We start from the raw sequence: 16,948 nt of genomic DNA, 5'->3' as shown, positions 1-16,948 counted from the left end.
CTTTTATTCCACCAGACAGTTGCCCCCACGGAGGAACAAACCGCCAGTGGCCGAGATTCGAACCGGCGACCGAGTGTTGATACACTGCCGCCTTATCTCACTCCGCCACGCGCCTGCCTCAAATAATACCTACATTTAATAAATAAACATTCTGTGTTGATAACTTTGTACCACGTTACTATATCAATAAATTACTGGCAGACAGTCTTCTGAATTCGTTTATTCGATAAACATATTCAACATTTTCAATATGTTCTTGCAGTGCAAATTGTTCTCCATATTTTGTTCTTATAGTTACATCTGATGCTTTTGAAAATGAACGTAGATGCTAGAAAAAAAAACGAATTAATAATTATTAATTATTATTTAAAGGCGAACAATGCTGAAAACCAAATTATAATAACATAATTTTCTTATTATATAACACCTACCATATGGATATATGTAGTCTTTACTAAACATATTTATTATATAGTATTTCAATTGAAAACCACATTGATTTGGTTTCTATAGTATAATATTAGTAGTTATAATACTTATTACAAGAAAAAATTGTAATGCTGCAACAACTATAATTAAATTTCAAGTATCCTTTAGTTTCAGTGTTGTTAAACTACTAAATTGCAGGTGGTGAAAACAACAGCCGTAACAATAATATTGTACAATTACATAAATTTGATATTTTCATTTAACGTCAAATCGTTGTCAACATAATTACTCATATTAAGTAAATTTCGTAAATACTAATGTTACAATGGAAATTAATAATTTTTAAATTCTCTAAATAAAGTAATTTGAGTTTGTCACTGAAAACGCGAAAGAAATTAAACTTTATTCTTCAATGTGTTATTGATCATAATAAGTATTATAAGGTATTCAATATTTGAAATATATGTAGTTGAATCAATTGCAAATAACTGAAGTATAATTTTTAATCACAAAAATGTTGTACTTAATTAAAAACAATTCGTAAATATATTATTAATCAGCTGGTATATATAAATCAATACCTCGATTTTGTCAAGTTTTTTTTTTACGCCCCATCCTTCCTCCCGTTAGAAGCTTAACTTTAAGAATACTATAGAGTATTTACACAATTTCCGTAATAGATACATTGACTTTTTTTATAGTTTGATTTAAGGTGTCTGATTGTGTTCATAGGTAACGCACGTGTTACAATTTATACAATATTGGCAAGACTTTTCATTAATATGTTGGCTGGAATTCGTCGATTCTGTACTTGTGCACCGTTATAGCGTGTACTTTCGCGTTGCATTTGCGGGTAAAACGTTTCAAACAAATGGGACATTGGAATTTGGAAGGAGAGCCGCATTCGTACACAACGTGCCGGCGAAGTAATTTTTTCCGGTTGACTCCCCTGTAGAAACGACCACATCCTTTCGGGCAAATAAGTGTATCAGTCGTTTCTATCGTTGTCGAATTCCAAACCATTTTGCCTGTTTTTTAGAAGAAAAAATCAAAAGCGTGATTAACATAAATATAAAGATCAAGTACAGTATAATATATTGAGAATCAGGCATATCTAATTATAGTTCTTAAAAAAAAAAATACTTATTTCAATAATACAAATTACACTTACAAAAACAAAAACCAAATAAATGCTGGTCAAAATCAAAATCATGAACTCTACCGAATAGATTATACATTATTTAATACAAGGCCAAATGAAAAATGTATTAAATTATAATATAATAATTTTATTATTAAATTCGATTAACTAGAAGAATTGCGGCTTGTCACGAGATAATAATATTATTAGTCTACCTTATGCAAAATTTAATTTAGTATGCCGTATAACTATTAAAGTAAGAGATACTGTATCTTATAGCGAAAATAACTATATTATTGTATTATAGCTTATAGAAAATATTTGACAGAGGCATAAAATAACATAATATATTGTCTATTTGAAGCAGGAAATTACATTTTCATATCGTTTCTAAAGGTAAACAGTACTATTGAGAAGACTAAAAACAATTAAAACATAGATAAAGTAACAAATAACAAATAAGTAAATTGTAATATACACTTCTCAAAAACATAATAATTAATAAAAAGCTAGTAAAAAATTTACATATAAAAAAAAATGTTTATAATATTTTTTTATAGACATAATTTTATAATTTTTAGTTGGTATTATAAATAATCATGATTGGATCTGATAGTGCTTTCTACAATTATTGTCCACAGTTATTGTTTAAGTATAAAACTGATCGAGAATACTTGAGCGGTGAGAATTAAAAGGGTATAAGTGATAATTACAAAATGTCCAAAAGAGCATTATAGATAAAACGATTTTTCACGTCTTTTAAAGTCTATGTTCAATAATTTTCTTCCTAACTCTTTTAAAAGTGGATGACGAATTTTGAAACAAATAAAAACGGATTAAGTTCTAATTGTAAATATTGTAAAATCAAAACTTGCTATAGTAAAAAATATAATTTGTTTCATTTAAATAATATACTAAATCAAATCATTAGATTCAATACCTTTGCCATTTTAAATTCGTATTAAAAATCAAATGATGTATTATATTATTATTTTAGCTTCGATGCGGAGCTGAGAAGGTATTGTTTTTACAATGATGGGTTTTTAAAAAAAATTTTTTTGGGTCTGGACCTTGTAAACCGCTGAACTGATTTCTTCGTGTAGCAACTCTATAGATCAGAAATCATACCTGTAGGGTACTTAGTCAGGCCAAAAATTAAAAAAAGTCACCCCTTCCTCATCGAAATCGAGAAAAACACCTAAAAAATTTACAAATTTTTCAACTTAAAATTACGATGCTCTATAACTTTTTTAAAAATAGTCGAAAATTTTCCAAATTTTTATGAATTGTTCTTCAAACATAGTACTGTCGATAAACATTAACAAACCAAAAAAATATCATAAACCCTTTTCCTTAGAAGGGATAGAATTTTTTTCTTTATTTCACTTTTTCAAGCAGTTTTAGAGATTTAGATCTGAAAATTAGACCAAAGGTAGATCTAAAATGGAACTATAACATACACAATTTTCTCAAAAATCTATAGTCAAATTTTTTTTTTTATTAAGGAAAAACACCAAAAATAGGGTAAATTTACACTTTGGCCGTAGTCAGGTTCTAGGTTGCTATGTGTGAGTGAATCAACAGTCAACAGGTAATGAAATGATTTTCATTATATTGTTAATTACGATATATGGGTAACTATGACAGTACATTCTTATAGGCAGACGATCAACCCTTATTGTAACCAACTGCATAAGACAAAATTTTAAATTTTAAGTACGTTATTGCTGGTCCCACGATATCTTCTAAGCCGCTATAACTGGTTTGAACATACTTTTCACAGATTCGCATCGAAGCGTTTATTTAAAAGTGATTTTATCACTTTTAGTTATAATAAAGTCTGTAGAACTGTGACCTCTCCGTCCCCACTATGCCCCAACCCCACTGTACTGGCTTTTTTAAATTTATATTTATTATAAATTGACTATGGTGTTTCAATGCATGCATTTTAAGGCAAAATACTATTTTTTCTAAACAAATTGAATGATTAAGAACAAAAAGTAATGCTGGGGTACAATTGTATCCCACGCGACAACTGACGTTACAAAATATCACGCGAATAACGTAGGGTTAATGTAGAATTTTTTTAAATTATTAATTATTATTTAGTTAAAAAATAAACTAATATAGAACATTACGATAGGTAAAACAAATGATTAACAACGGAGCTAATATTTTGCTTAAGCTACAAAACCCACCCACCTTTTTTTTTTTTTTGTAGTTAGTAGTTTTTCAGTTTAATTGGTTATGGAAGTAATCACAATTTTGTAATATGTCTAACTACCCTAGTACAATACAATAATATAATTTCAAATCAGATAAATGTTATAATTTAGATTTACAACTAAAAAGTACAGTTAAATTATCACTACAGGAGACATTTTAGTATACACAGTTTTATTGGTACATAAAATTATTCTAAAATAATAAAAAAAATTAACAGATTTTTTGAGTACAAACATTAATTGTTTATTAATGTTCATATTTTGTTTTTATGAATCCTTTCTAAGTGATAATTTAAATGGGTTTTTCTAGCGAAACGCTTTACGCAAAAATGACATTGAAACTTGGGATCTATACCGCATTCGTAGACCAAATGTTGTTTCAGCATTTGTTTTCTGAATTTACCTTTGTAATTTCGACCACAACTATTTGGGCAATCACACGGATTTTGTTGCGTGATAGCAACAATTTGATTTAACCATTTTCCATTTGGATCTGAAAATAAGATTTAAAATTAAGTACATTTTTAAAACATAAACAAAGATATTATTAATATAATAAGGATCTTAAAAATATAGTAATGTGTCTATTAGAGCCAATTTAAACAACATATTAATTTAAAAACAAAATATATCGATTTTATAACATGTATAAATATATGGTCACCCAAAAAACAAAATGTTCTATTCACTATAGTATAATGTGTATGTTATATAAATAACTGGCAAGACGCATACAGAGAGTATCAGTTTAGATTGGATTATATAAAAAGTTTAAAGGCAATATTTTGTAGATACATAAATATTAATCTTAACTGATCTTGAATATCTGTTCATATATATATATATATATACACACGTACAGGTCCAAGTACTTTTATAAACATCAAAATACATTGCTTATTAATTATTTACATATAACGGCAAACACTTTAACATAATATACTAATTTTTTAGGAAACATTTTAATTTGTGTGTGATTAACAACATATAATAATTAGTGTTACAATTTTGTATTCCTAACCAATTCGCCTGTCTGGTATAAAAAAAAGTTATAATTATATTAAAATGCCAATATTTATTTCAAAATTTTGAAATAAAGGAAATACAAAAGCTTAGAATATCATAAGTAAAAAAAAATTATACTAATAACTTATGTATGCGTATTAAATGACATTTTAAATGCGTATTTCTAGCAAAGCGTTTAAAGCATACTCTGCATTGAAATTTGGGCACTACTCCACATTCATAAACTAAATGCTGTTTTAAATGAGGTTTTCGGAAATGACCTTTGTACTTTTTGCCGCAGTTGTTGGGGCAAAAACACGGATCGACTTGTGTGATCATGTCGATATGGCTAAGCCACATGCCAGTTGAATCTGAAAATAAGACTTTTCATTAAATATAATAGTTAAAAAAAAATCAATTATTTATATTTAACCAATGTAATACACATATAAGTACCTAAAACGTGTTCATATAACACCTATTTACTAGTGAAAAATGTAGAAAACATTAATTATTAAAAATAGGTTAAACATTTTATTTTTAAATAAAATTGTATCGCCAGTAACAAGTATTATTAATCGAAATAACAAGATAAATTAAAAAAACATTTATTATTTATCTAAATACATAATACAGCTATATTATTATTATGTATTAGTTATATCCATAAAACAATCAAAGTATTCATATAGGGGATTCTTAGGAAAACAAATATTTAACTAAAGTATAGACATAACGTTTTTAGGAGGAATTTGAATGAATTTTGTATATGTCAATAAGCATTAAAAGAATGTGTAGCTTCTGCATTACTGAATCAATGTACACAGGTCGATATGTTTTATATTAATTTTTTATGAACACTTATGTAATGATATTTTAAATTTGCTTTCCTAGCAAAACGCTTCAAACACATATCACATTGGAACTTGGGCTGTACTCCACATTCATAAACCAAATGTTGTCTAAGCATTCGTTTTCTGAATTGACCTCTATACAATCGTCCACAGGTATTCGGACAAAAGCACGGATTTTCCTGGGTAATTACATTGAGTTGGTTCAACCATAATGTGCCAATTGGTTCTGGAAATGAAACATCAAATGAATTATAACTATAGATTTAATATAAAAAATAGCCGCCCATTTTAAATGACTTAACGAATTATTTACCCAAAAAGTAGACATACTTACTATAAAACCCAGTATACATTATTAAAAATTCAGATTGAATATTTTACTTCTCCAGCTCGTTTTAAAATGAAGTAATATTTTACGTGTAAGTAAGTCAAGAAGCCATATCCATAATTAGTAAACATAATATAATCTAAAAACAGCACTAGGACACGTATGTGCTAGATAATTAATTGACATTTTCATGTCTTAGCTCTGGCACATAACCCTGGCAAATATCCGAAAAAAGCGTTACCAAAAGAGCGTTATCAAAAGAGCGTAACGAAAAAGGCGTGACAAAAAAAGCGAAAGGGTTGGGGACGGGAGTGGAATAGGGGGTAGGAGATAAGGGTGAGATTTAGCCGGTAATTAACCGAAAAAAAGTGTTACCAAAAAGCGTTACGCTGTTACGCGCCGCAATGTAACAAAAACTACGAAGCGACGACGAAAGACAATTATCGGAATGACCATTTCGGATCTATTTCGAATATTAATCTGTTACGCTGTTAACTGATATAAGATAAGAGATATGTTGTACGCTCAACGTTCAAATTAGAACTAAATAATAAATTCAAAATAGCTTAATTCTCTATGTTAAGTTACTTTTGGCCAGATAATAAACACTACAATTTTAGCCAGAAACATGATTGTACATAATTTTTTAATCTCCTTGGCTTATGCTGTAACTGGAAGCTCCATGTAATATATTTTTTTTAATTATAATTCCACAACTAATCTATATTTATTCGGTACTTCAACGAGACATGAAAATGCTCTTTCGTGGTTGCAGACTCGGCTGAAAAACTTTATTATGAAAAGGAAATAATTTGGTGTATAGACTAGGAAAAATTAAGTGATCTGACCGAGAGATAATAACAAATTTTAAAAGTAGAAAAGAACCCAAAATTATATTGAAAAATAGTAGAAGATATGTAGGTTCGATCAAAACGAGTTATAAGAGCTTATAATGAGTGTAACGGAAGAATTCCCAATGAGAGCAGGAACTTATTGAAGGTCAGTATAAAGACCATACTTGTTTTCTTAAATAGTGACTAAAAAAATTAATTTTGGAATAAGTAGGTCTATAAATGAGAACTTTGAGTTTATGTTTAGTGAGAGATACATAGGTTCTTTTAAACATAAATCTATATAAAATAACGCCGTTTATCTTAATAATGTAAAATACGAATATTAAAAAATATAACGATAAAATTAATAACTAAACATACAACTTATAGTTAGATTTTTTAAATTTTAGTAATGAACCTGGTATGAAAGCTATAATATGATTTATAACCCACATTTAAAAATTATTTTTAAGTTTGAAAGAACTTTTTATACAACAATTAACATTTAATATAACTTTGGATTCGGCATTGCTAGAAAATAGTATAAAACATGTTTATATTAGCATTTTATGAACATTTATACAATGATATTTTAATTGTGTTTTTCTGGCAAAACGCTTGATACAAAATGAACATTTAAATTTAGGCGCTACGCCGCATTCATAGACCAAATGTTGCCTCAGCATTTGTTTTCTGAATTGACCTCTGTACATTCTGCCACAGTTATTTGGGCAATAACATGGATTTCCTTGTGTAATTAGGTTAATATGTTTTAACCATACACTAGGTGAATCTGAAAATAAGAATAAAGTATATACTTGATAAGTCAGATTCACTCTTTATATTAATAGCGTTATTATAAATAAAGTCAATTTTAATACTTAATCAAGTATTTATTTAAGACCATTATTCTAGTGTTAGGTCATTCTTATAAAAAATAATTATGATTAAAACATTATTTATTTATCTAAAAGTGAACTATTTGATTCTATTCAAAGCCAAATAATGGCGAATATGTACATTGCATTCTATATATAATTATTACATTACTTACAATACCAAAAAATGTTCCTCTTAGAACAATGGTCTATGCAAACATTTTATTTACAAACACCATATTATATTGTAAACAATTTGATACCATACAGCAATTATTTTAATTATATAATAAAATAACTGATACGAGTACATATATTCCGCTGGGGGTGTAAAGTGTCTCTCATCGAATATTCAAATGAGGCATTTAAATTTAGTTCAAAAATGACATACAAGTTTCTTAATAAGAGTTTTTTAGGTTATACTTTTAGCAGTGAAATTTTTATAAATAAGTATCGCTTAGCACAATAATAAATCAGGTCATATTATTTTACTAATGAGTATCACATTTAATGTTTTTTTTTAACTGAACAAGCATTAAAAACATATTTTACATTGCAATATTGTAAAAAATACAGGGCTTTAGTGCCTCGTGAAACATTTTCCGCATTGGCTGCCATAAATTCAGCAACAACTTTTGGAAAACTGTTATTTTCTTATGTAATGTAGTCTATTAAACCACGAAAGAAGTGAATCTGAAATTAAGATAGTAGTAAATAAGAAAAAATAACACACCGCTTTCCATTTCAGTCACTAGGCAGATAATGACAAAATGTCTTGTCTTGTATTATCAAATAATTAATCACCTCAGTCATAACCATTTTTAAATATAAAAAACAGTTTTATTTTAAACTAATTCAACTATAAAAAACGAGAAGTATATCTATCTTTCTTGTAATTTAAAATGTTTAACATATCCTCCCTGAATTATATTATTATATATATAAATGACACATACTATTTTATACTGTTAGGGTCAAGGTTTGATCAAACTAAAACATAAGAACGCATACGCTTACGTATTAACGCAAAGAATAATTTAAAGATAATTTTGTAACTTATCAACCTTCGCTCTTTATTCTGTTTTATTCAAATAGAAGATTGGTTTTAATAAAACGATTCCTCCAAATTTGTGTTCGCTTACAGTTTTTAGGTTTTCTTCAACTGGTTTGCTACTACTATGTGTACAAATTGATAAAATGATAAACTTAACTTTAAAAAAACATCTACACAAATTCTCATGTACATTTCTATGAAACCACTAACAATATTTTAGTTGAATTAATGGATGTCTTAGTAATTTGAAAGAAGACGCTATGTGAACTTTCATTACCTAATATATATTTTATGATTAACAATTTGATCAAACTATAATTTTTCTTTAAATAATATACAATTTATATTATGTCGAAAACAATTTTAAGTTATTGGTAATTTTAAAGACAGTTCGGTAATAAATTATCAAAATATAAAATTAGTTCATAGTTCATACTACATTAGTTTTATGAACACTTATATAATGAGCTTTTAAATTTGCTTTTCTAGCAAATCTTCTAAAACAAATATCGCATTGAAACTTTGGGCTTACACCGCACTCATATACCAAATGTCTTTTTAGCTGACTTTTTCTAAATTGGCCTTTGTACATTCTTCCACAGCTATTTGGACACACTGTTGGGTTAATCAGTGTAAGTACGTCTAATTGGCTTAACCACACTGGCAGAAGATCTGAAATCGAGAAATCTATTAGTGAATATATACAATGGAATCGCATGTACCATTTAAACGTGTTAGTTTCAGTTATGAGATTAAGAAAGCTGATTAAAAATTATAGCCAACGAATATTATATCCATAAGCATGTTCAATTATAACTCTATATTATTTATGATAATTCCTAGAGAGTTTTTGATAGTTATAAGAAGTCTTATTTACCCTTTTAAAAGTCTAATACTCGCATTAAAGAAATTAAAATGTGCAACACTTGTGTAGGTACGCACATTTATGAAAATAAAATAAATTAACTCTGTTAGTTATTATATAATTAAAATAATGCATTATATATTTGTACAGTTTGCATTAGAAGTATCAGTTATTTAATAAAGTAATTAACTAATAAGACACTATAATTGTAAATCAGAATACGGGTACGGTGTGGCGCAGTGGATATCGCAGCTGCCGCAAGGCGCCTGAGGTTAAGCTGCGACCGGTACCGCTTGATCTAGCGGCAAACCACACCAAAGGCCGACCGGTGAGGACCAAGTTAGCTATAATCCCGGTCAATAAGTCCACACGACATTATTAGAATACAAATAAAGTTTATATTATACGTTTATGTATGGTAATTGAATGATATTTTAAAGTTGTTTTTCTAGCAAATCGTTTTAAACAAACATTGCATTGGAATTTTGGCTCAACTCCACATTCGTAGACTAAGTGTTGCCTTAGCATACTTTTTCTAAACTGGCCTCTGTATAATCGACCACAGTTATTCGGACAAAAGCATGGATTTTCTCGAGTAATTAAATTAAGATGATTTAACCACTTGCAAGGTTGTTCTGAAAACGAATAAAATAATTAATTTTGATATTAAAAATTTGATATAAAAATTAATGCGTTTTTTCTTTTAATTTTAAATAAATCAATTACCCATCTACATAATATAAAATCAATAAATTATTAATACACGATACTTATGTTATTTCTTGAATTTCTTAAAAAATTATACTTTAGGAGTTAGTAAAAGTTGTCGGTATAGATTATATGATAGTATTTAGTTAATAGGTGTGGATTGATATAATTTTTTTTATATTTGTACAAATACAAAATACTTGTTACGTGTATTAATGTTATAATTTTGATAAATCAACAAAATTATATTGGAACCAAGTTTTCAGCAAATTAGTCTTAATTAAAAAAACAACCAATTAAATGTAATATAACTATTAAAGTTTAAAAATCCCCCCCTCTATTAATTTCTTGCTAAAAAAAATCTTTTAACTATTATTGTCATGAGTTACATTAAATTCTAAGCGCCCTATATAGTTTTGCTGTATGGGAATATTATTAACAATATTTTAAATTGAATGTTTATTAAATTAGTTTGTTGATAGTTGATAATAGTGATGACTGATAAATAAAAAAACGCTATTTTAACTACTAAAAAACCTTTTAAGTATTAAATATTTTTACAACATAAAGCTGTGTACCCAAATAAAATATGTTTGATGAAAATGTAAAAATAAAACACAACACCAAAAAGAATTTCAACAAATCCAACATTTTTAAGTGGTTTTAATACCGCTTATTAAAAATTCCGACTTTTCGGATTCCCATCACTACTTCATACATGTATAAATGATACTTTAAGTATTGGTACATATTCACAACAGTATTTAATACACATGATTTACAAACAACGGCAAGATAGATTATATATATTTATTTATTAAAAGGTACTGGTTTTAAGATTACTAAAATAACATACAAATATTTAAAAAAATATATAAACGAGACATTCAGTTTTAATAATAAATCATGGTAACTTTACTACCACGCTAGTTGATTGCGTATGATTTTCAAATAACTTTTATTGTAGATTCACTTTTTGATTAAAAATTAATTTAATCTATAATAATTAACATATACATTTGCGTTTTATGTGATTACTTTATGAACGCTTATGCAATGATATTTTAAATTTGTTTTTCTAGCAAAACGTTTATGACAAAAATCACATTTAAATTTTGGGAGCACGCCACATTCATATACTAAATGCTGTTTTAAATGTGGTTTTCTGAAATGGCCATTATATTTTTTGCCACAGTTGTTAGGACAAATACACGGATCAGCTTGTGTGATCAAGTCGAGCTGGTTTAACCAAACGCAAGACGAATCTGAAATATGATAAAGCATAATTTTAGTTTCGCGTGTATTCATGAATAGGTTTGTGGATAATGCGAATGTAAGCCAATGTTACAACTAATAAATTCAAAAAATGTACTTATATCAAACATTTTTAAAAATGTACTTTATATAATACAAAAAAACCTACTCGTTCATGTAGTCTCTAATCTATATAGATTGATAAAGAAAAAATTATAATTTAAAAAAACAATATAAACGTTAACACCAGGACTATGATTTAAATTTAAATAATTAAATAGTTCTAACATTCGAATAGTTCCCATCACTAGTAAATACTCAATAGGCAGTAAAATTGCATTTATTATACAAATTTATATATTAAATTTGTATTTATTACTTAAAAATTAAACACTACGTAGGGTTAATTATGTTGATAGTATTGCAAATAAGTTAAACTAGGAAAGACTTTTTTGGTTTTACAACGATTACGATTACGTTATACTAAACGTGTTTATTGTAAGTAACCTCTCTATACCGATTTCTACTAACATGTAATCAATCATTGCATATCTACTACCTATATATAATGTATATTATTCAATATATTTTAATAAAATAAACTGTAAAAATTATTAATTATAATCATACATGCGCCTTTCAATATTCGCCCTACAAAACATTTCAAACTCGAAAAGGTTTCCCATCCTTCTTACATTAAGGATACTATCTTATATTATGTTAGTATTTTAAAAAAATAACTTAAGTTTTATATTTATTTCCAACTATTTTATTTCATAAAAATGGTATGCAAAATATTTAAGAATTAAAACAATTGAAATTGATAATAATTAAAACAAAAATCACATTGTTAACTTATGACTAATAATGAACAATTTTCGTATCGAAGTGTTTTTACAGAAAGTGATAAGTTATTACTTTCAAATCGATTAGATACTTCTAGTGATCACATTTTAGTTGTAGTGGCCGCCATGTCTAAAAGTGGTTATTGAGGAAGGTATTTGTGAATGGTTATTAAATGACATTTTAATGTGTGCTTGCGAAAGAACTTTTTGGAACAAAAAAAACAGTCAAACTTTGGGCTGACACCGCATGCATAAATTAAGTGTTTCTTAAGGTTACGTTTTCGGTCCTTGCCTTTATACGAATGACCACAACCTTTTGGACAAAATGCTGGGTCGTTTTGGCTGGCGTGTTTTAGTAGATTTAATATTTCTTCTTTATCTGCAAACACGTTGTGTACATTTTAATCAAGCTCTAGATAATATATTAAGCGAATGAGGTTAGCTTAGTTGAAGCAATTTCTAAGAACAAAAACAGTGAAAATCACCGGATAACCGACTAATACATAATCAAAATATATTTAAAAACAAAATAAAAGTGGTAATATACTCATAGGGACAACTATTGAGTTAAGTTTAATCATTCACCACGAGTATATTTTAATTAAACAAACACGAGGTGAATGATATTTTTTAACTAAAACAAAATTATAATAAGCTTAAGAAAAAAAAACTGACAAGCAAACATAAGTTACTTTACTATAGGTATAAAAATATACGTCTTTCTATGGAACTTTCAAACAGAAATAACAACGTTTAAACAATGAAAGTTATAGTACATGTATAATAACCCTACATTACGTATAGTAAACCAAAACCATGGATGGCTATTTTAAAATGTGATTACACAATGACAAGTTTCGATGAATATTAATCAAGTGACTCTTTAAACAGTGTTTGTAGTTAAATTTCTTAAAACAAATGTTGCACTCGAACTGTGGCTTAACTCCGCAAGCGTACATCATATGTTTTTTGAGGTTATGCTTTCGGTCGACTCCTTTGTACGACCGACCACATCCATTCGGACAAAATGCTGGATCATTTTCGCTTGCTACTTTTAAAACATCATCTGAAATACAAAATCTATTTTTAGAAATTACATGATCAAATAATTAGTACGAAATTGGTCAATTAATAATACAACAAATCAAATTACTCATGAATAATATTATACTTTATTAGAAAAAGTAAGTAGATATAAACGCTAAGCTACTATATATGAAGCAAATACTATTGGATTTGTATTCTTATTCTAGTTGATACCCAAATATTATTATATAGTAAAAATGAGAGGTAGACATTTCACCGTTTACCACGCAAACATTATTAATAAGAAGTTAATGTTTATAACATTGTGTAGAATAAATTATGTTTTATACGCATACATTTCGAATTATAAAAATTATAGAATTATTTAATTGGATATAATTATTTTATTTTTATTTTTAATAAAGCTAGCTAGAAAAAATTAGCGTGAAGTTAAATTTTTCCTCCTCTGTCACACTAATGAATAATTTTGTCGAAATAAGTACTTTCTTAAATATTTATTTTTTAATCAATTATAGCAAAATCTAGAAATTAATATACTGTTCTTAATTGTGAGAATGGTTTGTTTTAAATGTAAAGCATTGACAGAGACATAAATAGTTTTTTTTTTTTGCAGTAATAATAATTCCTTTCTGACGTTTTATGGGGTATTATTTTCGAACGTAACTAATTAATGTTTAATTATAAAGGTTTTATCATGTTAATTTTTCTTAATTGACCGGCACTTATCTGTAACAGACAATTGTTTAAATTTTTACTAGATATAATAAGTAAAACAATTTGTTGTGTACATTTTTGAAAAAAAAAAATAACAACTATTTACTAATCAATTTCAAACGTATTATTTATTTTTATATATTTTTAGCGTGATGTATAAGTAATAGAAATTAAAACTAGCTTATTTAGTGGGATGATTTGCTGTTCATGAGTTTTTGACAGGGCTTAACATAAGTGTGTACGTGTAACATAAATTAGTAATAGAAAAGGTATTCATAACGTTAAGTAAATATTTATATTGTTTAGCTTATTAAAATAAAACTTAAAAATCACAATTTATAATAGGATTCTGTGAGAATTCATACGGTGCATGGTCAACGATTCTTTTCTAGTATAAGTTTTCGGACATATGTCGCATTTAAACCGGATGGTTGGTTTAACAACGCCACATTCGAACGACAAATGCCTTCTTAGGTTTCCTTTGCGATGCTTTCCACTGTATGAACGGCCACAAGAGCAAAACAACGGATCACTCAATTCGGTTTTATGGTGGAAAACGTGACTGGTGACTGCAAATTAATGATACGAAAGGTATACATAACGTTAATAACACATTTATATTGTTTAGCTTATTAAAAAAAAAACTTAAAAATCACAACTTATACGATTGTCACAATTTAAATTAGGATTCTGTGAGAATTCATACGGTGTATGGTCAACGATTCTTTTCTAGTATACGTTTTCGGACACATGTCGCATTTGAACCTGATGGTCGGTTTAACAACGCCACATTCGAACGACAAATGTCTTCTTAGGTTTCCTTTGCGATGCTTTCCACTGTATGAACGGCCACAAGAGCAAAACAACGGATCACTCAAAATTGTTTCTTGGTGGAAAACGCGATTGGTGACTGCAAAACACATACATACCGACAAATAAGTTAAAAAAACACTTTAACAATCCATAATGACTATTATACGTTACATTAAAAAATGTGCATACTCATCGTGCCATTTTAGAGATAGTTTTCATGCAATAGTTTTTAGAACCGTAATAATTCAAAACATACGAGTTTCAGAATAAGTTAGTGATGTATACTTGTATTTTAGTTTGTAACAAAAATAAAGATCTATCAAACAAGCTCAAGAAACCGTGATTACCGTTAAACATCGACTATTTACTGAACACCATAACCCTGTCTACCAGTGTACGCATTTAAACCTTTTACTCGGCGAAAGCGTACATATTCTATACCATACAAAATACTAATGTAATATATGTTAATAATTATAATGAGTATTAATGGAAATAATATACAAACAAAAAATATGACTTCGAAGTATTTTTAAACTAGCATATTTAAATAAAAGTAAAGGTGTCATAAAGAGAGTAAAAAAAATAATAAACAGGTGTTTTACTGAAACGATGAAAATGAGTTTATTCGATTTTCTTCTAAATGCTAACACTAACCTTTATTACAGAGCAGAATATCCATATGAACTGAATTAACATAATATAGGTGATATCTGTGTTTGTAATAATATTATTTTAGAAGCTATTTACATATTTTATTCGAGTTGTTGTTATTGTACTGTTACCGATAAATATTGTAATTACACATCGTGAGTATCTAGTGATCTGAACTAACTATTAAGACGCACAATCCTTGACGCCTTTTCTTATGTAAACTGTACAACAATGGGGTTATACAAATAAAATTGATAAAACTAGAGTATCTACCTATTTTATATATTGCGAAATGCAAAATTTCAAAATAAATTCCCATTTAACCCTTTATCGCATTTATAAATTTTAATATATAGATACTTAGTTGTGTAAACAGAAAATTCAGTTTTTTTTTATGTTTTATTATAATTTATTGCGATTTTATCTGGTGTGTCAATAAGATAATGTGAAAAATATACGGTTCACTTTTTGATTCAACAAATAAATAAAACAATAGACAATAATATAATATAATGATTTGCACGAAGCACATTTTGACTATTTAAATATATAGATAATATAATATAGGTACTATTATCCAAAATCACAAAGACCATATTTAGAAAGTTAAACAAATACAGACAGTATTGTATTTTTAATGGTTACTGAGTGACGCGACCGTTGTGATTAACGTCCTGTGTACCATAATCATATGTCGCTTTAAGTTTTCGTTTCTGGTAAATTTCCTTAGGCATATATTGCATGTAAACATGGGCGCTACGCCACACTCCAGTTTCAAATGTTTTCTCAGGTTGCATTTCCTTTGGGGTCCCCTGTAGAAGCGGCCACAGTAGTTAGGACATTGCGCAAGCTCAGATTCGGAAAAATTATGTAACGGCATCGAACCGGCTGTAAAAAAAAAAGAAGATATAGAATAAGATTAAAATGTCTTATAAGTGTTTGACCTTAGTACATGGCGTATAAGCATAAAATCATTGATGTACAGTTTCTTTAAGTCAGATAAACAAAAAAAAAATATATATCTATAGAAATAAAACTGAAAAAACTATAATTAAGCGCTATGAGTTTTTAAATTAAAACCGTCTCTCTTATACAATTAAGTTCCATTAATAAAAAATATATGAGTGAAATATCGTTTTCAAGGAATTGGGTAAAATTACGGTTCTTTTTTATAATAAAATAATTTATACACGTTGAAACTTAATAATAAAATGTTTTCGCAAACTTTTACAAAATACTGTTAATTAACGACAAAAACAATATACTGTAGACTATTGTATTTGAATGAAAACACGAATACA

General features: G+C 27.6%; 1 protein-coding gene across 1 annotated transcript; it reads right to left on the bottom strand.

Moving 5' to 3' along the window:
• Positions 1–12,805: 12,805 nt before the first annotated feature.
• On the bottom strand, positions 12,806–15,086 carry LOC126839097 (Krueppel homolog 1-like). The gene is made up of 3 exons (XM_050574135.1): positions 14,887–15,086; positions 14,546–14,749; positions 12,806–13,485 (listed from the first exon to the last, which is right to left on the bottom strand). Exons 1-3 carry the CDS (start codon positions 14,930–14,932, stop codon positions 13,244–13,246), a joined length of 492 nt encoding a protein of 163 aa, XP_050430092.1. The 5' UTR covers positions 14,933–15,086; the 3' UTR covers positions 12,806–13,243.
• Positions 15,087–16,948: the final 1,862 nt, after the last annotated feature.

This window comes from Adelges cooleyi, unplaced genomic scaffold (assembly GCF_023614345.1).
Source record: "Adelges cooleyi isolate 19-005CV unplaced genomic scaffold, UGA_ACOO_1.1 ACOO_flye_CR_arks_rails_tigmint_CR_PRNA_30, whole genome shotgun sequence".
Classification (NCBI taxonomy): domain Eukaryota; kingdom Metazoa; phylum Arthropoda; class Insecta; order Hemiptera; family Adelgidae; genus Adelges; species Adelges cooleyi.
This window is presented reverse-complemented; position numbering and strand designations above follow the sequence as displayed.

Coding starts and splice junctions, on each gene's coding strand:
- LOC126839097 (XM_050574135.1), bottom strand. CDS start 14,932: ATGTGTCCGAAAACGTATACTAGAAAAGAATCGTTGACCATACACC. Junction 14,750..14,886: donor AGAATCGTTGACCATACACC/GTATGAATTCTC, acceptor ATTAATTTGCAG/TCACCAGTCACGTTTTCCAC. Junction 13,486..14,545: donor AGAATCGTTGACCATGCACC/GTATGAATTCTC, acceptor TTTGTATTTCAG/ATGATGTTTTAAAAGTAGCA.